General features: G+C 50.1%; 1 protein-coding gene across 1 annotated transcript in view; it reads left to right on the top strand.

Annotated features, from left to right (window-relative positions):
• vegfba (vascular endothelial growth factor Ba) overlaps positions 1–11,550 on the top strand; it is a 50,079-nt gene that overhangs the window by 17,159 nt on the left and 21,370 nt on the right. Inside the window, 3 exon segments of the mRNA XM_056277868.1 lie at positions 966–1,039; positions 1,238–1,270; positions 6,314–6,396. Coding sequence (XP_056133843.1) covers positions 966–1,039; positions 1,238–1,270; positions 6,314–6,396 — 190 coding nt within the window.

Raw genomic sequence — 11,550 nt, 5'->3', positions numbered from 1 at the left:
CACACGGCAGACCAATGTTGTGTTCCACCAAACGCCAAGCGAATGTTCGTGCGCGAGTTTGGCCGCAGGATCGAGTACGCGAGCCGCGACGACCAGCGTGTCCTCCCTTTTCTGACGCAACGGGACCTCGGTGACGTCAGGAGAATCTCAACGCTGATAGGCTTTCGCAACACTGCGTCACGCGAATATCTCGCGTTCAACTCGCGTCATTCGCGACTATTCGCGTCTTTGCATTGACTTTATACGTAATCTCATCACGCGGGAGGGGGGGTGGCTTCGCGTTCGGTGTGAACACAACACGACATAACACGACATAACAGATGTTGGCGTTCAAAAACATCGTAACGCTGGATATGGACGCGAGGGATCAGGGAGATCATATCGTGTCCATTTGTTCTAGCTTCTGATTGGAGGGAGGCGTTCTCCGTACGGGTGCTGGCCAAGTAGGAAAGCGGGGCGGGACTAGCGGAGGAAGGGGGAAGAGTTCTGGTGTTGCACGGTGCGGCTGCGGTTGTTCCTGAAGCGTGAGCACGCGCTTCCCCCCAGCAAGGGGGGGGGTAGTGTAACGTGCACGGATGAATAGACTCGCTAGCCCTTGGCTAACGGGTCGGAGCCTTTAGTCGACTGGTTAACGTTGTCGCCCGTGGTGCGGGAGACACGGGTTCGCGCCCCGGCTGCGGCGGTTCCCGGGACCCCCCCCCCCCGAATTCGCTACAATATACACAAATGCACAGACACACACCAAAGCACAGGGCAGCTACCCCCCCCCCCAGCCGGTCTGCTGCAGCTACTTCTGCACAGGGCCGTTCCAGGCATTGGGTTTGTGAAGCAGGCACCGCTCGAGCGGGAGCTGCCTGCACAGCCGGCCCCCCCTGGTGGAGGCCAGCGAAATGTTAAAACGTGAGCCAGTAGTGGTGCGTGAGAGGATGCAGTCTGACGTGCGATTGTTCTGCTGCCCTCTACAGCTGATGAGGACCTCCTTCATGAAGCACGAGCTCGTTGAGCTGCCCTTCATCGAGCACAGCCAGTGTGAATGTAGGTAAGTACAGAATAGCATGACCCCCCCGCCCCCATCATCAAACACACACACACACACACACACACACACACACACACACACACACACACACACACACACACACAATGTGGTTTGCTGGTAATTGACTACCCTCACTGCGCTGGAACTGGAACTCTGTCAAGTCTGTTTTTGTTTTTGTTTTTGTTTTTGTTTTTGTAGAGTCAAAGACCTCCAGCTGTTAACTACGACAAGGTAACACATCACATCACAGCTGTCTTACTATCACTGTATCACTCTTCCTCCTCTTACCCCTCAACTCTCTCACTCTGTATGTGTGTGTGTGTGTGTGTGTGTGTGTGTGTGTATGTGTGTGTGTGTGTGTGTGTGTGTGTGTGTGTGTTAGGGTGAGGGTTAAAGGGTTAGGGTGAGGGTTAAAAACGGTTAGGGTGAGGGTTAAGGTAAGGGTTAAAAGGGTGAGGCTGAGGGTTAAAGGGTTAGAGTTAAAAGGGTTAGGGTGAGGATTAAAAGGATTAGGGTGAGGGTTAAATGGTTAGGGTGAGGTTTAAAGGGTTATGGTGAGGGTTAAAGGGTGAGGGTGAGGGTTAAAAGGGTGAGGGTGAGGGTTAAGGTTAGACATGTAGTTGTGGTGGTTAAAGTCGGGGTTCAGGACTAGGGTGAGGGTTAGGGTGAGGGTTAGACATGTAGCTGTGGTGATTAAGGTCAGGGTTAGGGTGAGGGTTAATGGTTAGGGTTAGGGTGAGGGTTAAGGATAGACATGTAGTTGTGGTGGTTAAGGTCAGGGTTCAGGGCTAGGGCTAGGGTTGGGGTGAGGGTTAGACGTAGCTGTGGTGGTTAAGGTCAGGGTTCAGGGTTAGGGTGAGGGTTAAAGGGTGAGGTTGAGGGTTAAGGTTAGACATGTAGTTGTGGTGGTTAAGGTCAGGGTTCAGGGCTAGGGTTAGGCTTAAAGGGTTAGGGTGAGGGTTAGGGTTAGGGTTAGACATGTAGTTGTGGTGATTAAGGTCAGGGTTAGGGTGAGGGTTAAGGGTTAGGTGACGGTTAAAAGGCTTAGGGTTAGGGTTAGACATGTAGTTGGGGTGGTTAAGGTCAGGATGTGGGTTAGGGTTAGGGCTAGGGTTAGACATGTAGTTGTGGTGGTTAAGGTCAGGGTTAGGGTGAGGGTTAAGGGTTAGGTGAGGGTTAAAAGGCTTAGGCTTAGGGTTAGGGTTAGACATGTAGTTGGGGTGGTTAAGGTCAGGATGTGGGTTAGGGTTAGGACTAGGGTTAGACATGTAGTTGGGGTGGTTAAGGTCAGGATGTGGGTTAGGGTTAGGGCTAGGGTTAGACATATAGTTGTGGTGGTTAAGGTCAGGGTTAGGGTGAGGGTTAAGGTAGACATGTAGTTGTGGTTGTTAAGGTTAGGGTTAGGGTGAGGGTTAAAGGGTGTGGGTTAGGGTGAGGGTTAGGATTAGACATGGAGTTGTGGTGGTTAAGGTCAGAGTGTGGGTTAGGGTTAGGGTGAGGGTTAGACATGTAGCTGTGGTGGTTAAGGTCAAGGTTCAGGGCTAGGGAGTGAATGTAGTTAATGGGGGTCCCCACACAGTACAAGAATGTGTGTGTTTGTGACCGTACTGTTGGAGTTTTGCTGGGGCGGGGGAGTCTGTGTGTTTGTTGTACACATTATTATTTTACAGATGGTAGTTATCCACATTTCCTGTTTAAACAGTGTTGTGGTGAACAGCACACAGGTGTTACTGTTTAACGATAAGCAATCCAAACACGTGTTTTATTGGGGAGGAGGGTGTGCAAGCGGAGCACAGGCCTCTTCTCCCTCCTACATGACCAGGGCACATGGGAGGTGCTGAAGCAGCCCTCGCGGTAGCTTACAGGATGGGACATGGGGACCACGCATCCTCAGGGGCTCTGAGAGTCTCAGCACAGTTAGGACGGACTTCGTTTCGCGGATTTACTTCAAGCTGGCACAGAGACAGGAAACACCCGCCACTATTCTGAGCCCAGTTTCATTTTCCTCGTTTTCGTCTGTCAAGCCGCAGGGTAAACAGACCTCTGGTCTACTGCCGTCATGTCTAACTGCAGCACTACTATCCAGTGGGCTCGGTGTTGTGGTGATTTGGGGTTCTTGGTGAGAGAATGTTCCTACCCAAGGCCGACATTGTGTAACAACCACGGATGACTAGACTCACTAGCCGGTTGGCTAACGGGTCGGACCCTTTAGTCAACTGGTTAACGGAGTCGCCCGTGGTGCGGGAGGCCCAGCTGTGCATCCCGGCTGCGGCCGGTTCCCGGCCGCCCCCTGAATTCACTACATTGGTGTCAAGAAGTGGGACGGTGAGGCCATGAGGCCATCGGAAGCACGTGCGCCCAGAGGCGTGAGGGAGCTGGTATGTTGAAGCGCGGGGGATGCGCTTCCTGAAGGAGGAGGGTAGTGTAAGGATCGCGGATGACCCGACTCGCTAGCCGGTTGGCTAACGGGGCAGACCCTTTAGTCGACTGGTTAACACAGTCGCTCGCGGTGCAGGCGACCCGGGTTCGCATTCCCGGCTGCAGCGGATTCCCGGCTGCCCCCTGAACTCGCTACAATACATGCAGTCAGATGTTGACCGGTGTCAGCTGCTTCGCTATCGGCAGCCGTGCTGTGTGAAACAGGCACCGCTTTGTTGGAGCCTCCTGCCAGAAGTCCTGCAGACTCCTGTCTCCTCTACTGTCCATGTCCCCTCCGACTCCTGTTCACATGCACACTTAAATAACTGATTCAAATCTCTGTGTGTGCGTGTGTGTGTACCTCTAAGTGAGCTGACATCTGTGTGACTCTGTCCCAGTGCCCATGGGACCTGCCACATCCTGTCGTCGCCATAGAGACGATGTTATCTCTGCTGCCATGTGCTCTCTCCCTGACTGACGAGGCCGACTCACACATCCATCATAGCAAATAGGGAGGCAGACGATAACAACAGCATCACGGCCCTTCACCGTGTGTCCGATGCCGTATGAAAGAGCGTGATAGAGAAGGAAACAGAGGGAGAGGACGCTCCCTTTAAAACAAGTCACAGCAGCAAAGCCAAAACACATTTGCGTCCATATTCAGTGCTAACGGATAAGAGGACACATTTTGAATTTTAGAATCATTTATACTGATGTCTTCTTCACACACTTTTTAAAGGGCTGAAAAGATCAGGAACATTTATTTGTCACGAAATATCATTCCCGCCAGCCCACAGCAGTGCAGCGCAAAGACAAAGACACATATCCAAAACCTACAAGAACACATATATCCAACATATCAACAACAAAAAAATTCACTTTCCCAGAGAGCGAACGCCAGCCAGGACGACTGTCAGAACTGCCGTCTGCATGGGCTAGCAGTTAGCTTAGCCTGCCCCGCGTCCTGTCAGACTGCCCTCGGTGTTTCCTCTTCAGGCAGGGCCGCGGCCCCTAGGCCCACAGGACTTAGCAGACCAAGCTCCCTCAGCTGATCTAGTGCCAGCTCTCCCAGCCATCAGACAAAGACACAAACCCTGGTGCAGACAAAGACACTGCATGGACGGCACTTGGCGAGGCTGCTGCAAACGTTAAGTTCGCGCCGCCATCTTCCCACACCAGAAGCTGAAACACTGATTGTGGTTTTTCCGTACCTTCTGCCGAGAGATCTTCCCCCACAACCCAAAACAAAAAGTCACAACAGGACGTGGCGAGCCTACCGGTTCACGGTCAAGTCAGTTTTATTTGTATAGCCCAATATCACAAATTGGAAATTAGCCTCAGGGGGCTTTACAGCAACACAACATCCTGTCCCTCATATTGGATAAGGAACAACTCCCTAAAAACCCCTTTAACAGGGAGAACCAATAGGAAGAAACCTCAGGGAGAGCAACAGACCAGGGCTCTGTCCCCCAAGACGGACAACCTGCAATGATGTTGTGTTTACACAATACAACATTGAAAGAGGATAACACAATTATAATGGACTTATAAAATATATGACGAATATGATGAGGAGGATGCCAAGCAGTGTCCAGGCACCAACGGAACAGCCCAGGACCCGAGCCACGCGACCGCCATCACCATGTAGACAGAAACACAAATCACTGTGAGGAAGTGGGCGTAGGGTAGACTATTCAGAATAAGGGGGTCCAGTAAGGGAGTGGTTTTCAAACTATGGGTTGCAACCCCAGAAAGCTGAACCAGTTCATTAACGTTTAGTGTGTTTACACTAAATGTCCAGATGAACTGGTCAAAACACCACTGAAACAATGTTTGATGTAGTTATGCTGTTTTATCCATCCATCCATTATCCAAACCGCTTATCCTGCTTCTCAGGGTCACGGGGATGCTGGAGCCTATCCCAGAAGTCATAGGGTGGCAGGCAGGGAGACACCCTGGACAGGCCGCCAGGCCATCACAGGGCCGCCACACACACACACCTAGGGACAATTTTAGCAATTTTTATGCTTTTTCATGTGCTCAATGATAGGCCATGACTTAACACTGAAAATGGGAATGCTGCATTAATGGAAAGCATAGAGAGGACTTTTCACTATCTGGTTGTGGTAATTTATTGCTGATTTTACTGCACACAGTGTGTGGCGGGTGTGGTGGGTGCTGGGACATGGGGGGGTCGGGGCATGAGAACATCTGGGGACCCCTGCAGTAGATAACATCCAGGGTGACGTTAAATTACAATCATCAGCTGAGGATTTCTGGTAAAAAAAGTTTTATCAAGTTTTCACCCAACTTGATCAGAAAATATGAGAAACTAAGCATACGTTGATGTGAGAAGGGGGGAGGGCATATTTTGGCTCTTCCAAATTGAGAAGGTCAAACTCTGCCTGCCAAACAGTTAAGCTCCCCAGAATAGTCGAGTGACAGTTTCTACTGATGCTCAGATCAGTTCTGTCTGCTCAGCACTGATCTGAGAACAGTCAGAACAGTCCGGCTGGTGAGACATTTTCGTTCTCCTGACCATCATTTTGGACAGAGTTCAGAATGGATTTAATTTTGCATGAATATTGACACTGTAGATGCAAGAACATTTGTTTTTTGTTTTTTTTAGGATAAACATTTTATTCAATAGATTGATTGCTTACAAATCATTCTGACAAACCGATGACTTTAAATACTGTACCAGGAGAGGACAACTAATATGGATGTAATCCACAGGTTACTGGCTGTAAAGAAAAAACCTCATTATGGAAATTTCAGCCATTTTCACAGACTAGGATGTCTGACGTAGATGTTTGACTCTGTAGGTAAATATTTGGTTGTATCTGTGATTCCCAGGCCCGTCTCCAAGCCCAGAAGGAAAGACAGGAAAAAGGAGAAGGGCAAATCCAAACTGAAGCAAACTGGAATCATCCGGACCACGTAAGCTGAACATTCAAACAGCCCCTTTTACTCCCACATGATATGGTTTCTGTAAGCATGAATCTGCATCAGCCCAATCCTGCCAGCTGTTAACACACTGCTAATGCTTTGTTATGCCTGAAAGACCATTTGTTTTACAACCAGCACTCAAGGTTAAACAAACACACACACACAGATGCACGCACATGCACAAACATGCACACGCACACACGACTGCTTGCTTGCTGGTAGTCCATCGAGACCGATGATGACATCCCTCCTTGTTAACGGTGTTCTTTGGTGACTGTAGAGTCCAGTTCTTTTATTGCGCGATGGGCATATGAAGTCTGAGTTAGTGGGGGCAGGCATGGTTGTGTGTCTCCTTAGTCTTTTCTGTTGTTTTTTTCCACATTCCTCTCCGTTTCCAGCTGTTCTATACCTCTGTGGCAGATCTGCTAGTTGGAACAGTTGACGACAGTCAGTTGATGGCAGTTGATGGCAATCTCAAGGGATCGATACGACACTTCGTCCGCGATGTTTTTAGCTGTCTTTGTACCGCTTCTTCTGACCACCTGTGGACCGGCGGCCCAGATGAAGCTGTCCATACAGGACTTGACATGGCAGGTGTTCTTGAGGCATCCTGATGACATGCCCAAGCCAGCGCAGTTGGTGTTCAGTGACCGTGGCTTCTTTGCTCTTGCAGTTTGTTCTAGCAAGAATCTCAGCATGAGGAACATGGTCACGCCACGTGATCCCCATGATTCACTGAAGACACCTTATGTGGAAGTGCTCCAGCAACCTTTGGTTGCAGCTGTATGTGACCCCAGGCTTCACAGTTGTATAGGGGAGTTGTGATACAGACAGCTTTATAAATGGCAATTTTGGTGTGGAGGTGTTTGTTTTGGAAGACCTTATATTGGAGTTTGCCGAAGGCTACATAGGCTTGTTTGATTCTATTGTAACGTGCATGGATTAGTAGACACGCTGGCCGCTGGCTGGCGGGTCTGACCCTTTAGTCTAGCGGTTAACGATGTCTTCTGCGGTGCGGGCGACACGGGTTCGCTTCCCGGCCGCGGCAGTTCCTGTGGTTGCGTTGACCCCCGAATTCGCTACAATGTTATGAGTTTCATGATGGCGCCGCAGCAGCTACTGCGGCTCCCTGTTCAGTGTTGTGTTTTCTTTGTTATTTATATGTTAGTTTTAAGTTTATTTACAAGTGTAGGTCATGTGCTCTTCTACAGCCGTCAGGAACTTTTAAACCTCAGAACGGATTACTCACTTCCCTCCACCATCACGGACAGTTTCCCCGTCGATATTATCCGCTCACCGGTCTCGCAAAGGAAACGCTGCCCCCTGGCGGCAACGTGAATAGAAGAGCGGGAAACGAGGCGGGCTACATGCTAAGCTAAGTAGCGCTCCCTTCAAAGTTTCCCTCCCCAGCATCTTCATGGCTAATGTCCGGTCGTTAGCTAACAAAATGGACGAGATAAGACTCAGGCTGTCCTCTCAGAAAAGGCTGCAGAACTGCTGTCTGCTGATGTTTACGGAGACTTGGCTCAACAGCAACATGGCGACTCGGCAGTCGAGCTAGCGGGCCGCAGAGCCTTCCGTGCCGACAGGACAGCGGACTCCGGCAAGATCCGCGGAGGAGGTTTGAGTATTTATGTCAGTAACTCTTGGTGCAACAATATAAAGATGGTTGAAAGGCATTGCTCTGCTGATCTCCAGCTCCTTATGATTCAGTGCAGGCCTTTTTACCTGCCGAGGGAGCTATCGGCCATTACCATCGCCGCTGTATACATCCCCCCCACATGCTAATGCTAAGGTAGCACTGAAGCAGCTACAATGTGCCATCAGCAGACAACAGACCAAACACCCGGACAATGCTTTTATCATAGGTGGTTGTAATGAATGAAAGGTCACGTGTTTAACTTGACCTACTCACGGGTGTACGTGCAGTGCGTGTGACGTATACAGGAAGTGAGACGGGCATGTTATGAAGGTTGTATGTCGGATGAACGCTAGTAAAAGCTACACAGTTAAGAACCTACGAAGTCGGCTCGTTCTTGAATTATTCTTATGTCAGTAAGACAAGGCGTCTACGGACATTACATGGTGTCAGAATAGTCTGTGTATCGGAACACGAGCGGTCATGCCGAAGTTTAATCCGCCGAGTGAATTCAAGTTTGACTGCCCCGTTGAATGGCCGGAGTGGAAACAACGGTTTTCGCGCTTCAGGCTCGCGACAAAGCTGGATAAAGACGACGGGGAGATTCAAGTGAGTTCGCTGATTTATGCAATGGGCAGCGAGGCTGAAAAGATATTCAGCTCGTTTGACTTCGCGGCGGAGGGTGATAAAGTGGACTATGATATCGTACTGAAAAAGTTCGACGGCTACTTTATTCCCCGCCGTAACATCATACATGAGAGGGCGTGCTTCTATCAACGTAGCCAGCAGCCAGGAGAGACAGCGGAGATGTACATCCGGACATTGTATGAGCTGTCTGAACACTGTGAGTTTGGGGACAAGAGGGATGAACATATCAGAGATCGTCTGGTAGTGGGCATAAAAGATAAGGTGCTCTCCCGTCAGTTCCAGCTCACAGCGGACCTTACTCTGGTGAAAGTCATTGAACAAGTGCGCCAGGCGGAGGCAATAACAAAGCAGCTCAGCCTCCAAGCTAACCAACCAGAGGCCCAGCTGGCTAACGTCAATGTTGTCCGACGGCGGGACGGACGCCAAAACAAAAAGGGCGGACAGCGTCATGGTGGCAGCAGACCTGCAACCAACAAAGTAGATGAATGCGGGAGGTGCGGCAAGACGCAGCACACCGATGAGCGGAAGTGTCCTGCAACGAACAGTAAGTGCAACAAGAGTCATAAAAAGGGACATTGGGAGCGTGTATGTCACTCTAAAGCGGTGAGAGAAGTCACTGAAGAGGTTAAACAGCTGTACTTTCTGGGAGAAGTTGGCAAAGAGAGCAGTCAGGAAGATTGGACTGTTAGTTTAACAATAAGTGATGTACCAATAACCTTTAAAATTGACACGGGGGCTGACGCTACTGTTATCAACCAAGGGACATTTAAAAAGCTGAAGCCAAACATAAAACTGGGACCTCCTGACACATGCTTCATAAGCCCAGGTGGAAACATCAGCTGCATAGGACAGTTTCAAGCCACAACCAACTACAAGGAGAAACAATACTCCTTTCCAGTGTATGTGATCAAGGGGAGAGGCAGCTGTCTGCTGAGTCGTCCAGAGGCAGTGGAGATGGGTCTAGTGAAGCGGATGAATGAGGTCAGTGGAGTTTTCGGTTCAAGTGGACTGCTGAAAACAGACCCAGTGAAAATAGCTCTGGTGGAGGGTGCCCAGCCATACGCGGTGCATACAGCCAGAAGGATACCGCTGCCACTTGTACCACTGGTTAAGAAAGAACTGCAGCGCATGGAAAATGAGGGCATTATTGAAAAAGTGACTCAGCCCACAGAATGGTGCGCCGCTATGGTGCCGGTGCTGAAACCGAACAAGAAAGAGGTTCGCTGCTGCGCTGACCTCAGGAGGCTGAATCGAGCGGTGAAACGTGAGAAATACGTGCTGCCCACTATGGAGGAAATAATGCCAAGGCTCGCAGGGTCAAAGTTCTTCACAACGTTGGATGCAGCAAGTGGGTTTTACCAGATCCCCTTGCATGAAGACAGCAGGGGGCTCACCACTTTTCATCACCCCATTTGGGAGGTATGCTTTCTGCCGCCTTCCATTTGGTATAACGAGTGCTCCAGAGATTTTCCAGAGAAAGATGGCGGAAACTCTGACCGGGCTAGAGGGCACAGAGGTGTACATGGATGACATCCTTATACATGGAGAGACTGAGGAAATCCATGACCGGCGCCTAGCAGAGGCGCTGGGGGTCATTGAAACAGCAGGTCTCAAACTGAACCAAGCGAAATGCAAGTTCAAACAGAAACAAGTCCGCTTCCTTGGTCATATCATCAACGAGGCAGGCATCAGACCTGACCCGGACAAAGTGGCCGGAATAGAGAACTTTCCTCAGCCCCAGAACGTGACGGAACTCAAGAGGTTCCTTGGGATGGTGAACTATTTGGCAAAATACGTCCCAGAGCTGTCCACTGTAGGTCAGCCGCTTTATGGACTGCTTAAAGCAACGACAGAGTGGCTGTGGGGACCTGCACAGAACACAGCATTCCAAGACCTTAAAGCAGCACTCGCCACCGCCCCGGTACTCACCTTTTATGACGTCACCAAAGCTACGGTGGTGTCAGCAGATGCCAGCAGCTACGGGCTGGGAGGTGTTCTGCTCCAGCAGCACGGGGAATACTGGAAGCCCGTGGCCTACTGCTCCCGATGGCTGAGTGACGCAGAGACAAGGTACGCACAGATCGAGAAAGAGTGCTTAGCCAGCGTCTGGGCATGTGAAAGGTTTGAGAAGTACTTGTTTGGGCTTGACAATTTCAGACCTGTCACCGATCATAAACCACTAGTGCCTCTCATGAACAGCAAAGACTTGGATAATGTGCCCATTAGGTGCCAGAGACTGTTAATGAGGCTGATGCGTTTCAATGCAGTGGCTGAATACGCACCAGGCAAGACTTTAGCTGTGGCTGATGCACTCTCCAGAGGCCCAGAGCAGTACTACGGAGATGGTGCTTCTCATGATGATGTTGCAGCACACATCGATGCCATCGTGTGCCAGGTGCCTGCCACACCTCAAAGGATGCAGGAGATAAAACAGAGCACGGATGGGGATCTGCAGCTCCAGACAGTGTTGGACTTCATCAGACACGGCTGGCCTGAGTATGTCGATAAAGTGCCGGAGACAGTCAGAGACTTTTATCAGGTGAGAGGGGAGTTATCTGAGGTAGATGGTTTAGTCATCAGAGGCAGTCGTATCGTCATTCCCACAGAGATGAGGGAGGTGATCTTAGACAGAATACACGACGGACACCAGGGGATAGTTAAGTGCAGAGAGAGAGCTAGCCAGTCAGTGTGGTGGCCCAAAATGACAGAGCACATTACAACAAAGATACAGCAATGTCAATTCTGCAGAGAACACAAGAACACACAGAGAAATGAGCCTTTAATGTCAAGTGAGCTCCCATCCAGACCATGGCAGAAAGTTGGCATAGACCTGTGTGAGTACAAAAAGCAAAACTAC

This window comes from Lampris incognitus, chromosome 1, assembly GCF_029633865.1.
Source record: "Lampris incognitus isolate fLamInc1 chromosome 1, fLamInc1.hap2, whole genome shotgun sequence".
NCBI lineage: Eukaryota > Metazoa > Chordata > Actinopteri > Lampriformes > Lampridae > Lampris > Lampris incognitus.
Note: the sequence above shows the minus strand (reverse complement) of the source record. Positions and strands in the feature narration are given on the sequence as shown.